This window comes from Dryas octopetala, chromosome 3 (assembly GCF_963921425.1).
Source record: "Dryas octopetala chromosome 3, drDryOcto1.1, whole genome shotgun sequence".
NCBI lineage: Eukaryota > Viridiplantae > Streptophyta > Magnoliopsida > Rosales > Rosaceae > Dryas > Dryas octopetala.
Window position 1 is genome coordinate 27,295,250 of NC_141368.1, and position 16,013 is coordinate 27,311,262.

The 16,013-nt window shown below is 34.1% G+C and overlaps 1 protein-coding gene and 1 long non-coding RNA gene across 2 annotated transcripts; one reads left to right on the forward strand and one right to left on the reverse strand.

The window, feature by feature from the left end:
• The first annotated feature begins 10,094 nt into the window (after positions 1–10,094).
• Positions 10,095–11,122, forward strand: SAP5 (A20/AN1-like zinc finger family protein). Its single transcript, XM_086238525.1, has one exon. The coding sequence runs from the start codon at positions 10,271–10,273 to the stop codon at positions 10,787–10,789; it is 519 nt and encodes a 172-aa protein (XP_086094651.1). The 5' UTR covers positions 10,095–10,270; the 3' UTR covers positions 10,790–11,122.
• Positions 11,123–15,037: 3,915 nt separating this feature from the next.
• On the reverse strand, positions 15,038–15,717 carry LOC147292182 (uncharacterized). The gene is made up of 3 exons (XR_015121537.1): positions 15,619–15,717; positions 15,402–15,494; positions 15,038–15,314 (listed from the first exon to the last, which is right to left on the reverse strand). It is a non-coding gene; the product is annotated as an uncharacterized LOC147292182 (long non-coding RNA).
• Positions 15,718–16,013: the final 296 nt, after the last annotated feature.

The following is a 16,013-nucleotide window of genomic DNA, read 5'->3' on the forward strand; positions in this document are numbered from 1 at the left end:
TGAATCATTTTGGAATGTCAAACCATACTCATTTCAAAAGAATGAGAATGAATAATTTTTAGGGAAATTACACTAAATAAATTTTTACTTTTCTAAGCCCTTTTTTGACTTGAAAGGACTATTATACCCTTGATATAAATATTCTAATCAAAGGCAAAAAATTTGTCATTCTGTCTCTCCAGCTCCATCCCACCAACTCTCTCTCTCTCTCCCCGAGTCGTAGATCTCACAGACAGATCTATACAAGATTTGGATGAGATCTTATCACATTTGGAAGACCGAAAAGAGCTCCCATCGCACCTCTTTATCTTTCTCGATCTCATCGAAACCCAAAATCAGTTCTCTCCTTCTCTCTCCACCTCCGGTGGCCTCATTGGCACTAGATCAGTTCGTCGTCGTTGCTCGAATCGTGGTCGAGGTTGTGTCGAATAATGGCTGCCACTTTGGGTCGCTCGAACCCAGATCCAACCAGAAAGATCATCCTACAACGACAAGCTTTGGAGCGGCCACCATTCAAAGGGTCACAACCAATATCCCAATTGTGGATCCTCTCCAAAGCTATTCTCTCCGGATATTAGATCAATGGTCAATATTTGAGCTTTTTTGTCTATTCTATTAGATCTCTTCAATAGGATTGTGCTTGATCTTTGAAAACCACAAGAGGCTATGCACCAAGACTTATACTAGTAATGGAGAACAAAATCTCATATCTGAAACAGAACATTGAAAAAGAACAAAATCTTTTAATTTTTTTTTCCTTTTAAATAGAATTGATAAAATAGCTCAATTATATCTGGATCCACGATTCAATTTGAGTGTGAGAACATTGAAGCTATTATGCAACTCATATCTAAGTTGCAAATGTGGTTACAAGAATGAACTTGCTGCAACCACTCTAAATTGTGCTGCAGCCAGTTTTTATTAACCGTGAGGGGGATTTTTTTGGGAAATGGCCAAAGAGCTATGAAATGTAAGACTTTTCCCGCCAAGGTCAAAAAAGTTAAGTGCATCATTAAATGAGGAAAAAAGTGAGTGCATCATTAACTGAGCTTATTTTATAAAATTGCCCTAATTTTTATGCTAGTGTTAGAAATGTTGGGAATGGTAACCAATAAATTATTAACTTGAATCACTTTGATCTCTTGTTTTAGATAAATAAGTGGGTTTGTGTAGTTATACAAATCAAAACTTGTATCTCAATGAGTTTGGATCCTATGTCCTCTTGGTGTCTCTTACTTAATATTTTGACACATGTTAATTCATTTATCATGCCTTTAACACTATTAACTTGTTAAAAATTAAAAACAAAAAAGAAAAACAAAACTAATTCTTCCATATATTCAAGGCTTCAAAGTGTTCTTAACATTTTCATATTCTTTTTGTTGACCCCCCCCCCCTCTCATCTTCTTCAACATGTTCTCAGACTCTCCATCTACACAAACCCACCATCGATCTTCTTCAACTCACAAGTAACCACCAACCAGTGGAACAAAGAATCAAAACACACACTGATTTTGTTTCTTTTTAATATTGTTGTAGACACCGAAATTGTTGAAAATTACAAGTTTCACCATTTGGCTAGTCAAAGATGATTTGTGCAAGTCATGGGCTTCAAGCACATGTGACACATGACTCATCAAGACAAAGCAGGCCACCAAATATGAGAGACATCAAAGAAGAACATCAATTAAATCAAATCAATGGCTAAATTGAGGGATATTTGGTCATTAATGGGTTAATTACCGAAATTAGGGGCATTAATTAGCCAATTTCCAAACTATTGGAATTTATTTATATTAAATGTTAAATCAAGCCAATTAGCCCCAAATCAATCAAAATTAAGGCTCAATCCCACAAATCAAGGAATTCAAATTGGGGATTCTAAATTCAGAATCGCACTTTTGCCTATAAATATAGGCTCGTGGTTCAGAATAGGGGTCTTCACACTTTTGGGAAAATCAGATAAACTCTTTGGCCAAAAGAAAAACACCTAAACACTCAAAGAGTTCTTCATAAGGCTCGTAAAGAATCAATAAGTACAATACACACGCGCCGATTCTTCCACCACCAAAGCCAAAAAACCATTACCACATGACATATCTCAAGGTCAAAGATTGATCAAGATCAAGCCTTGACTGCCCTCAATCAAATCTCTTTCAAATCTCAACTGTTCAAGGAGACTTGAATATTCAACTATTTGATTCAAGATCAAGTGATCATCGCCCTTTGATCAACACAAAATTTGAGATTGAATCAAAGGACTTCTTTTGTAAAGAAAACATACAAAGAGTGTAACCTTCAAATTTATTAAAATACAAATATTTACAGGAAATTTGTGTTTACAATTGTTACCTTAAATTTAATGGGCTTTGACCCTAAGGATGGAGATGCTGTAAGAACCAAGAAATTTCTGGTTGATCCTTCATTACCGACTTCTCATCCATCACTCCCCTGAAGTTGGCCTAGCTTCCATGTTTTCTTTAGAGGAATTTCACCAAAATTTTCAGCAACCCTTCTTAGATTGCATAATTCTATCATTTCAATTGCAAGCCTTTCAAAAAGATGATCCAGGCATAAAAGACAAAGAACTTGTCATCATATCATGTAGAAGAGAAAGAGTTGCATCTCCTGAATTTGCAGCTGGTTGACACATGTGATTCTATATCTGCACTTGTGGTCTCAAATCATTTGTGTAGATTAACAATATGATAGACAAGTGGGTGTTTAATCAAAGAAAAGTTCACTGAACACGATTGTTGAATGAATTCTTGTATAAAGGTTTACGACATGTCAAACAAGAATCCCTAATTATAATGTTGTATGGAAACCTTTGACTTGAGGCACTATGGGTTGCCTTGTGCATGTGTGACTAGACTATGACTATACAATGTACCCATACTCGTGACCTTCACTTGGAGTGCGCATAGCTTGGATCTAGTAATTCATGTACGAAGGATTATAGTTATACAACAAGAAATCTGTCACCGTCAATAAAAAAGGTGAATGACTTGTGTGACATTCTATGATAGTTGTCATGAAAACTCTGGTCAGAGCATTAGATTATAATTTGAGAAAGGTCTTCTCAAATTATAAGACTGGACAACATCAGTTATAAGATGTCTAGACATATGAACGTTTACAGAGGATTGACAAATTGTTTCCTTGTCCCATTGTTTATATTCGGGTTATTGTATGACAAAAAAATATATTTCGATAAGATTATAATTGTATAGGTTCACCGATATTCTAATTATTCTAGGTAGTCATAAGACGCTGTTAAGTGTCACTCATGATTTGTGTATTAAAGAATTAATTAATTAAATATAATTTATTAATTATTCTTATTTAAAAAATGTTTCTCATGGAATACATTCAATTTCACTGCGAGAATGCCAGAAGAATTAGAACGTACTAAGCGGTCACACTCTATATAAGGATGATTGACCAAACAATTGAACAGTATATGGAAGATCTAATTAATAAATTATTGGGGGAATTAATTATTAAGAATAATTGATTAAAGTTCAAATTAGATTTGGACTTGGTTTTATAATTAATATTTGGGTCTCACTTAAGCAAAGCCCAAGTTGGTTGCATTTATGCAAAGCCCAAAATAATAAACATTATATTTTTATATTTTGAAAATATAAATTATAAATATGTATATATATATAGATAATTGGAATACTGACTTGGTAAATTAGTTTTGGATAAAACTCTGATCAATCAAGTTTGACTTTGCATTTTATTTAGGATAATTAATAAAAAATGAAATATCCCAACAACCCAATCCCACCCTATATGGCCGACCCACTATAGGATTTTTAGGAATTTTTTTTTTTCCTACTTACACTGTAAATAAGTGTTATTTCTACTCAGTTAGTGTAAATGAGAGTCCACCTAAGGTTTAGACTTTCAAATACGTTCTTTCACTTTCCTGAAAGTTTGTGGAAGAGCATAAAAGAAAGTCAAACCTCTCACATACATAGTCGGCCATACATAGGAGAGAAGAGTTTTGATTGTGAGCTAGCAATTTCGATCATCACTCTCATCTACTTTGCTTGGATCACATTCTCGTGGACTATTCTTAGAGGCACGACACTTGTGGTGCTAAAGGTGAATCCAAACGTAGAAGAAAATCACCATGAACAAACATAGCTCTATTGATAAACAAAAGCAAGTATTCCTTTATCCTAGTTCATGTATTGAATTCCATATTTGTATATCATCGTATCCTAGGTTATAGGTTTGATAAGAAAAACTTTAATTGTTACTTTCCGCTGCGTTTTCTATAATATTTCTATATTATGATTAATCCCATGAGGTTTTTCCAATAGAGGTAACAACAAATTTATTTCCAAACTCATCCTCCACTACTTCAAGTTCACGTGAAGAAAAATCCAACTTGGTGACTGTGTGACACCTTTTTTAAAATTGAGCCAAAATATTTTTGAAGAGCATGATAATAATTTAACACTAAGAATAGTATAGGGTCACTCAAATTGGGCCGGGCCAATTGACTATTATGTAATTAGCAAATATGTGCATGTGACAATTATGGGAACCCAAATTATATTTTGACTATTATGAAATTTTCAAATATTTTATTAATTTATTTGTAATTTGCTATAAAATATAGTCGAGTTCAACACTCCACCACGTATAGAACAGTGCTATATAAGACTATTGAACCTCTTAGTCCAACACTGCACCAAACATAGGACAACATTAGATTTAGTCATTTCCAATCCAACGCATTCCAAAGAAAATAATCTTTCCAATCCAATCCAATCCAGTGTAACAACTAACAAACCAGACCCATAGGCTTAGATAGCCCAAGACATTAACCGCAGACTTAAAATAAAGGGGGGAGTGGAACTGAAACCAGTCTCAAAGCCATCATGACTCAAGGCAACTAAACCATCAGTAACATATTCTTTTCCTTGTATACTACTAGTCTCTTTTCACGTCGCCAATATTATTATAGACAAAAGATATTGTTATTCTTTTGTTCTTGATGGTGGAACCTTTTTTTATTTTTTATGGTGGAATCGTTTGAATGCAGAAAATTATACACCAATTTTAAGGATTTAGAAAAGTTTATCCGTGTGTTGAAAATTACATGAACAATATAAATAAAATGCAAATAATAATTTTAGTCTCCGTAGTTTGATGGTTATTTCAATTTTTTTAATTAAGTCTTTATAATTTACATTTTGTTACAATCAAATTCAAAATTAAAATTTCGTCCAAACTTTATCTATAAAACCTTAATTTTTACCTTAATCAACACATGTGGTGCATGTGCCTGAATTGAATTTCAACTATAGAATTTATATAAGACTTTGAGCATGCTACTATGCTATGCTAATATGGTATTTGCTATCATGTTCATGACAATCTCATATTAACCCATTTACACCCAAGTGTTTAATACATAAATTTGGTGAGAGAAAGGTATACAATAAATTAATCTGTATCTAATCTTAAATAAAATATATTCTTATAGTAAAATCATAAATAAAGATTATAAATAAAATAAGAATGAGATGTAATATTTCTTGTCTTGTACTAACCTTTAGCTACCGCAGGATGATGTGGGCCCACACGCCCACCCCAATCTTATTGAAGTGAACCTCAGGTAGTGCCGTAGTGGGCTTGGCCATATGTGACCGACCCTCTTTATAATTTATCCCCACTTGCTATCCAGCAAACTAGGTCCGTATGAACAGTGTGTAATCCAATCACAACCGTCAATCTCAATTTGACTTTTGACAACAAGTCATATTAATTTAGCCAAATTATATAGGCTCTCATAACATGGAGGTAAAATTTGTTGTAAATTCTTTAGACAGACGTGAATTGTCTGTCTTTAACCGATCCAATGAATTAGTTTGATACGTAAAATTTAGTTCAAGACATCTTTGGTTACAAAAAAAAATGGGACTTATTGAATTGGGTTTATAACTAATGAAACCATTAAAAAATTGTGGGAAAACAAGACATTTTTGTAAAAGCCTGCGAAATCTAATATTAATTATTAAGAATAAGGTGTTTTATTTTATTTTTTTTAGGCTCCTTCAATTTGTACATTATAGACTTCTTCAACTCAAATTAACCTTGCAAGTACATGCCACATGAACATTTTGTCAAGTGATTTCACAAAAATTATGATTTAAACTTAATTACAACTGTTAATTGATTACAAGAGTGATACAATTAGAACGATAAAAATCCAAATAAAAAATAATTCAAATTATATAAACCAAATCTTTTTTTTTTTTTCAGCATGTGTTATATTGACTAAGCTCTTGGTAAGCATTCACAAAGATACTAATACTTTTTTTATTAAAAAATAAATAAGAAATATGTGTTATTTGAAATTAAAATTTTGTTAATTTTTTTGTCAAAATTTAATTTTGTTTATGAAGAGAAAAGCGAGATGTGGAGAGAGAGAAAAATGGGAAGAGGAGGAGAAAAAAAAAAGCAAGAGAGAAGTTCCTAATTAATGGATGGACAATAACTCTACTGACCGAGTGTTTTAGATTTTTTTATTTTTAATTTTTTTAATGGCTGTATTTAGCAAAGGGCACTTTAGAATTTATAAAAATTTGATTGTAAAGTTACCATTTAACCTCCTTATAATGGATTTCATTTATTTAACTAAGGATATTTTTTAGATTGAAAGTTAAATAGTAAGCAAATTAATATGAAATCAACCACTCTTTTGGATTCACCACATGAGTAATTTAATCCTAACCGTTCATTTTTTAAGTCACACTTCAAAGATTATTATTGTAAAAAAATCAACTAAATCAGAAATATTTATAATAAATTACTCATAAATTCAGTTTTTGAAAGATTTTTAACTAAAAACTCAACCAAATAAAAAATTAAATTACAACTTAATATGTTTGTGTATGCGCGTGCGGAGCGTAAAAATTACATTATTGAGAGCTCAACAGGTCATCGAGGGCTCGACAGCTTACTGAGAGCTCGATACATGTTGATGCAATTGCTTGCAAATGCATCTTTTTGCTTGCATATGCATTTTTTTTTGCTTGCAGATGCATTCTTTTGTTTGTCGATGCATTTTTTTGCTTGAAGATGCATCTTTTTTACTCGCAGATGCATGGTTTTGCTTGCAAATGCACAAGCATATTCACTCGCATCTGCAAGCCGCCGAGCGTTCGGTGGACAATTTGACTTACCTTTTCGACTGGTTAAGGTTTGATTTAACTTTTTTTATTATTTGGACTTCTAATTAACAGTTCATTTATTTAGTCATCTAATTGTGATCAAATAAATAAATGAATACTATGTTTTGATAAAAGCATGAAAATGGTATTATTATAATCAAATGGCTAAAAAATTTTCGATTTGGGAGATTTTTTACAAAAACTAATATTTGAAATGGGGCCTAAAAAATAAAGGGTTCTGCTTATCTTATTATATCATGTAGTAGACCAAAAAAGATATTTAGCTTCGTACAAATTTACTAATTAATTAGCTTTAAAACATTTTTATTTTTAAAATTTTTTTGTTTGTTTTATATATAGAGAGATAATTATAATAATGGTTCACAAATTTTACCTCGAGTATCACTTTGGTGCATTAACTTATTTTTTGAATTATATACTTAACAAATTTTCAAGTGTATCACTTTAGTCCATTTTATTAATTTTATATATTATTTTTGTCATTTTTAACCACATATATCACGTTAGGAGGGAAGAGCGAAGAAATGAGTTATCATTTTTATATTTCAAAAGAGAATCACATGCTTGACACGTGACTAAAATTGATAAAAAAAAAAAAAAGGATAAACTTGACAGAATAAACTTAAATGATACGCAGATTATAAAATTAAAAAAATAAGTTTGTGAACCTAAGTGTTACTAATCATATTGTTGTAATTTGCTATATATATATATATTAAGATAGAAGATACTAAGACAGTAAGATGATGTAAAGTTGTAAATCATGTAACAGACATAAGTACATAGCATGGAACTAGATTATAAGTACTGTAACGTCTTAGTTAGGTCTGAATGGTGCATATGGTAGGAGACGTCTGACGTGTGTCAGCCACACGTGTACATCTGACGAGGACAGAGATGGGAGAGAGAGAGAGAGAGAGAGAGACCGCGTCGCGAGAAAACGAAAGCGGTCAGATAGGGCGGCTTGGCTTATAAAGGTCGACGCGAGAAATTGCCCTTGTCAGTTGTCAGTTGTCACCATTCTTTAGTGGGGTTTCCAATTTTTTTCCCGTTTCCCATTTTGCCCTTCCACTTGCATTCTTCTAGGATCGCGTACATTTTGCTTGTTTTCATTTTACCTATGCAACAATGCCAACAACATGCACCAATAAAAACAATAAAATATTTGCTCCTTTCTTCTTAGTGGATGACAGGAAATATCCCTCTCATTACCACTTTATTTATTATTGTATTTTTCTTAGTTTTACTTAATTTCACGATCGATTTGTGTATTTTAAATTTATTTAGAGTGAAGAAAAAGAAAAGGAAGATGAAATCTTATAACACATGCTAGCTTTTACATTATACGATAAATTATAGGCTATAAAGATGTCATACCAAATTGGCAAGGCATCCATGATGAAGCTTTTGTTTGAATTTAGGATAAGTAAAGGAAAGAAATTGCTTTTCAAGCATTTTTTTTTATATAATAGCTTTTATGGCAAATCATGAGAATGACCATAATAGTGTGTTTCGTAGGTAGAAATTTAAATTTCATATATTACCTTAAAGGAATGAAATTCTTAAACATAGTCTATTGCCTATGTCTCAATTTTTTGGAGACATTTTATCAAGTATTTTGTTTCTCTTCTTAAAAAATATTAAAGAAAAAGTTGGGTGTCAATACAACTCAATGGGTGGAAAAAATGACTAGTGTAGGTAATTATTTTGAGTAAAGAAAAAATAAATTATTTTGACTAAATTAAATGACCAAATGAGAGGGACCAAGTGATATGTCACTTGGGGAAGTGGTTCTCATAATAAATTACTCATAAATCCAATTTTTGAAAGATTTTTAACTGGAAACACAGCAAAATAAAAAATTAAGTATAAACTCAATCTATTTGTGTACGTGCGCGAGTAAGGGAACTTATGCCCTATCGAGCGCTCGGCAACTTACAGATGCAGTTCGTTGTAGATGAATTTTTTTGCTTGTAGATGCATTTTTTTTGCTTCTAGATGCATGATTTTGCTTGCAGGACGAAAGCTCGGCAATGCCCATCAAGTGCTCGGTGGACAGTTTGAGTTTTTTCTATTTAAGTTTTCGACCGACTGAGATTTGGCTTAACTTTCTTTCTTATTTTAGACTTCTAATTAAAGAATTCTTACTGTTACTTGTTTCTAAATGTATTTGTAAGTAATTAAAATTTATATATAGCTGTTCTCTCTTATTATGTATGTACATAATAAATGTAATCTATAGTATATTAATAAGACTCACGTGTATATTGTGAGAAAAAACTTAAAAATAACTGACACATACAATAAATTTGGCACAAAATTATATAAATATTGTATTGATTTATAACATAATGAAATCATTCTAAAAGGGTAAATGAAAATCGGCACATATATAACAAATTCATCTTTAATCTTTAATGCCATTAGAGTTAAAGTTTATAAGTGCAATTCATAAAAACAAAAATAAATAATAAAATATATGTGATTGACTATTGCAACATCCGCAACCAATAGAATGAATCCGACGGCTAAACATTGTCGTCCATGTAAAATCCCCGGTCCCACCCAATCTTAAATTAAGCTTGTCAGGACATAACCTTTTCTCAATAATGACGATTACCACGTCAGAACCAATCTACAAGAAGCAACCAAGCCAAGCCAAGCCAAGCCAAATAAGATTTTTCTTTTAAATATTTATTTATTTTATTTTTAAAGTAAAGGTAATTAATTAATTAATTGCTCAGAGAAAAGTAGGAAGGGCATTTTGGTAAAAATGAATCGCAGAAATGTTTTATACGCGTCTCTATGAGGCCCATATTCCATCGCCATTACCGACCTTTCAGTCCCTTCATATCCCCATTTCTCTGTCTCCCCTCATGCCCATCCAAACCTCCTCTCTCTCTCTCTCTCTCTCTCTACCATATTCTCTCTCTAAAAAACCACAACTTTTTTCTCTCTAGAAACCTCAACCTCCTCCACTTTTCTCTTTCGATCGCACAAAAATATTCAAAATCGATAGAAAGAGAGCTCGGAATCTGAAAATCAAAGAAATGGCCCAGAGGACGGAGAAGGAGGAGACGGAGTTCAAGGTCCCTGAAACCCTAACGCACTGCGTCAACAACTGCGGCGTCACAGGCAATCCCTCCACCAACAACATGTGTCAGAAGTGCTTCAACGCCACCACCTCCACCTCCACCACAACCACAACGACTTCTTCTTCTTCTTCATCATCATCAACAATTTTGAAGTTTTCCGGCGAGAAAAGCGCGAGATCCAGCTCGTTTCGGTTCGAAGGTCCGGCGGCGGCGGAGATCGGTAGTCGAAAAACATCGGCGTCGGAGAGCTCGAGATCGGACGAATCGGCGAATCGGCGAGTGGTGAACCGGTGCTCCGGATGCCGGAGAAAGGTCGGGTTGACCGGATTCCGGTGCCGGTGCGGTGAACTCTTCTGCGCCGAGCACCGTTACTCCGACCGCCACGTGTGCAGCTACGACTACAAGGCCGCGGGTCGCGAGGCCATCGCGCGAGAAAACCCCGTGGTCAAGGCCGCGAAGATCGTCAGGGTTTGATTTTTATAAAATATTGAAAAAAATTAGTAGTAATCGAACTAAAAATTCTGAAATTTCTCTCATGATGATAAATTTAGAGGATTTTGTGCTTCGATTCTCTCATGGCGTCTCTCTCTCGGAGATCATCGGCGATCGATCGTTTAGAAGCAGAAGAAGACCACCTTCGTTTAGAGCAAGAGAGAGAGGAGAGGACCGATCGCTCGCTCCCTTTCGATATTCAAGAAAATCAAATTCGCTCTGATAATTATTTTTTTTATTTTCATTTTAATTTTTGTGTTTTCTTCCTTTTTATTTTTTTTGGTTGGAAATGATAAAATTATTGTGATTTTACGATATTCAATGCGTTGTTGGTTGGTGTTGGTGTACAGCTTTTTCTGTTTTATTATGTATTTTTCTTCTTTTGTTGTGTAGTGTGAATGGCAGTTAAATGTAAATTCGAGCAGGGAACGGGGGGTTTCCGTCATTTAGGAATTTGCGACTGGAAATTTCGGCTGGGAAAGGTTGAGACTTGAGAGCCATGGGGCCCACGCAATGGACAAGTTGGTAGTTTTTGTTTTTCATTTATTTATTTCTGGCGATACAAGGAGACGATAAATTGATAAATGATACGTATAAGCCGGCAAGTTAAAGAGGTCCAATAGGAAAGTGCTATGTGTGCATGGAAAAACCATAAAAAGCTGTAAAGTGGTGAGGTGAGGTGAAGGGAACATTTGCGTATAATAATTAGTCGCTGTTTTCATTACAAAAAGAAGAAGAGGGTGTGTCAGGATTTCTAGAAGTAACTATTTGGTGTGACTGTGTCATTAATCTATTATATTATTACGTGGTGTTATTAATATAAGTCGAACTTAAAATTTCTTTCAACATTGAAAAGAAAAGTGATGTTATTAATTTATTTATCTTATCAAAAATATAAATTCGTTATTTACGTATATTATAACAGATTAATAATATCATGTGTCGGTATTACTATTACACCAAAAACTTGTCGACGTAAAAAGATGGTGAGATGGGACGGCTGAGATGAAGTGTTGCTGTGTGGAAGAATAGATGACGTCGATGAGTGGGCATGCGTACCTGGATAGTTGGCCCATTGGGGTTGGGTGGGGACCACATTGGGTAGGTCTCTCTTGGGGTTGTGACCTTTGAGTGACATGAAAAGCTATCAGAAAAGTACATGTGTATTATATATTTATATGTATGCAATAATGTATAATAATGTATGTATGTATGTATGTATGTTATGTATGTATGTAAATGAGAAGATGAGGAGTTTAGGTTGTTGGTTGGTAAGTTGGTAACATAGTTGTTTCATGGTAGAAAGTGGAAATTTTGTAGATCTAGGTTTGGATGCTCTCATCTGTACCAAATATGGACAATTTTCCTTCCAAGAAATAATTAGCTGACTTTATTGTCTATTTTTTTGTTTCTTTCCTGAAGGTGGAACACATTAAAAAAATAACTAAAAACACATTTTCTAATCCATATTGGACATTAACAATCTATAATTAATTTTCTGATTAAACAAAAATGAAGTCAAATCATGTTGTTCTTTATTTTGTAGCATATTATTTATCAATCCACGAAAAAAATTAACTATTTTAGGAGTAAAACTTTGACCCCATTAAAACCGTTTTTCATAAAGAAACAAACAAATGGGTGCTCTTTATAGTTTATTCATCCCGCAGCCAGCGATGAAGTAATCGCTCCTTTCTAATGAATCATGGTTCGACCCAAAGTATTGTTTGAAATCAATTAATTCTTTTTTATTTAAGAGGGACATTTCAAACTTCTCAAATATTATGCAGAAAAATATCATTAACTTAACAATTAAGTTAGTTGGCTCATTTTGTTTGTCTGTACTTTGTTGGAAATAAAGGTGTAATATTAGTATATTAGATATAATTAAATACAAACAATCAATTGTAATTAAAGACGTCTTAATCATGACTTGACGCGTTAATCCTGACATAACATGTCAATAATAATTGGATTAACATAACATGTCAATAATAATAAGGGAAATGTTATCCATCTTCTTTTTTATATTCTTATTCTGCAATGTATTTTCATAATCAGAATCGTTTATTTTTTAGATAATTATTTGAAGATCATCTCTACAACAAATCAACTAAATCGAGAATCATTTGGTCATATAATCATTATCAAATAAACAAATGGTAAATCAAATTATTAACAAAACCTTATGTTTATTTGATCACAGTTACATAACCAAACGATTTCCGATTTGGTTGAGTTTTTGTAGAGATGATCTTCATAGTTAGATCTAAAAAATGAACGGTTCCGATCATAAATTACATTGCGGAATGAAAATAATAAAGGAGAATATCAGTAGAGAAAGTAGATTGGAGAAGGTGAATAACATTCCTCTAATATTAATTACCAGTCCAAGGCATGGACACAAGCCAATAGCCCACACACCAATCACACACCTATACCATGGAAATAAATGTTTATGGTTTTTTGTCCAAAAAGAATAAATGGGTCCCACACAAGTGTGTTCTCTTTCTACTCGTGCTATCCAGATAGACGCGTCAATCCTGATCGAATGCATGAACACAAGAGTAGCACAAGCCAACACCCACATAATTTTTGGTCCAAAAAGAATAAACTAGGTAGGTTCATACATACGCGTTCAGTTTCAGGTGTATGGTGTGTTAAAAATTAATCATATAAACGTAGTGAGAAATAAAATTTTACACAATCATGCTTCAGATTGTGATATGATACAATAATTTCTATGATTTACAAAATAAGATTCATACGTTGTTCTCTTGATTGGAAGCCTACCAAGATGCGGATCCACAAGCTCTCCGCCAGTTGGTCCTTCTAGTCACACAAATATGTATGACCTCTAATTAGTCCACGCTAGGAAAAGATGGACGAATTGAACTTTATGGAGATTCTTGAAACCATGAAACCTTGATTCCATGATCTAGTACTTTGCCAAAGTTTCCTGAATCTAAACATCTGTTGTCTCTTGGTAACATCTCCCATAATACCAGGATTGATAGATCCTATGTTAAACACACACGTACCCCTATACGTAAGTGACGATACCCAATTAACATCTGTGACTAAACTCTAGGAATCTAGCTTTATAATATAGTTAAAGCATAGCGACCGAATGCACAGGACAATTGTGGCGTCTCAAGTATAGAGACCAGTCGTATTATCAAGAATTAACGAATTTCTGTTGACATGTGTGTAATACTCCATAATAGGTATTCGTTATATCGGTCATGTTCAGTGAACCATATATTAGCCCCATGATTTTCTCATAGTGTCTCTACACCGATAATCTGAGACCGATTATCCTAAACGTTAAGCGGGGATAGATCATGCTGGTTTTACTAGATTGATATTGTCTAGTTATCAATCATGTAATCAGGAATTGTTTAAACTTCAAGTACTAAGATATATAAGTCTCATTGTCCTAACTTCTTTAGGACATTATTCCCTTAACATGAAATCATAGACCTCTTTTATGCATATACATATATATATATATAAGGATATAGTATGTATATGAAGGATGAAACATAAAAGACAAATTTGCTCTTTGATATTAGAAATATACACAATACGTTTATAAAACGATTTGCATAAGTGCATATTCCAACATGGTGATGGTGCGCTTGTGTTATTGAACCTCTTCTAGTTCATACTCCCGTTGCACAAAAGTGGGTATCCCTAGAGATCTCAACCAAGTGTGTGTTCTCTTTCGACTCGTGCTATCCAGATAGATGCGTCAATCTTGACCGAATACATGAACACAGGAGTAGCACAAGCCAACACACACATAATTTTTGGTCCAGAAAGAATAAACAAGGTAGGTCCATACATACGTGTTCAGTTTCAGGTGTATGGTGATGGTGCGCTTGTCTTATTGGACCTCATCTAGGTCATCCTCCCGTTGCACAAAAGTGGGTATCCCTAGAGATCTCAACCAATAGACCCAAATTATGGCTAAAATCATTAAAACTTTTCTAATGTGGAACTACACCTTTGTAACTTTGTTTTTCCATTTTATGTGTCTCAGATCAATTTCTCATTCACACATTTATGCTTTTAAGCATAAATATTGAACTTGCATTTCCTCATGATGGAGATTACTATTGCTATATGGGAAATGACTCCACTTATACCCTATTTCGCAGTTGAGAATGTTACTTTCACTTTGTTTTAATTGAGAATTCCAAATTACTGGTCATCTTAATTAATTTGTCATCTCCATCACCATTAAAATAAAATAAAAAATATAAAGGAATTGAAGGAAAAAAAAAAAAGACAGGGAGGATGCAGTACCACCCCACCCTTCTCACCTCCACCCCAGCTCCCTCCCCCTCTTTGGCTACCGGCTGTTGACCCCCTCTTACGTGAGCCTGATCTTGCGAGCTTGAATCTCCTCCGCCTTAAACATCGCGAGCGCTGGTAAGCAAGGAAGAGTTCTCGCACGACTTGGAATCGCTGGAAACCAAGCTTTCCTTCATCCAAACAGAACCTGCAAACCAGAAAAGATTGATCATCAGAAACGAATTGAGATATATGGAAACACAAATTCAAATGCAAACAAAACGATTTAATTTACTTTGGAGGCTGTCTGGATCTACAACTCTTGTTGGGAATCAACTCTCGCTCTTCTCTCGGCGACTTGTAGTCGTCGTCCTCATCCAAACGGAACCTGCAAGAGAATGGATCAGAAGATTGATCGAAAACAGAGGCATATAAACTTAAATTCAAATGCAAACGAAAGGGGCAGAGAGAGAGAGAGAGAAAGAAAGAGAGATGTGGCAGAGGGGAGAGACCAGCGCAGGCAGGAACGGAGTCATCGATGTGGAGGGAGGGGTCGGCAGCCGGTGGCCGGAGAGGGGGAGGGAGGTGGGGTGGAGGTGAGGAGGGTCGGGGGTAGGGGGTGGGAACGGTTCTTCATCCCTCTGCCTTTTTTTTTTTTTTTTTTTTTTTCTTTAGTTCTTTATTTTTGAAGTATTAGTTTTTTAATAGTGACGGAGAGGACAAATTTGCTCCTAAAATGGATCACGTGCGGGTCACGTGATCGATTTTAATGGATGTTTTGATGGATTTGACAGAAAATTTTTAATAGAGATAAACATTAATTTGGAGTTAATCAAAGTGAAAGTGGCATCCTTAATTGCAAAATAGCGTAGGCACTCTAGTACTGCCCATAGGGTATAAGTGGAGT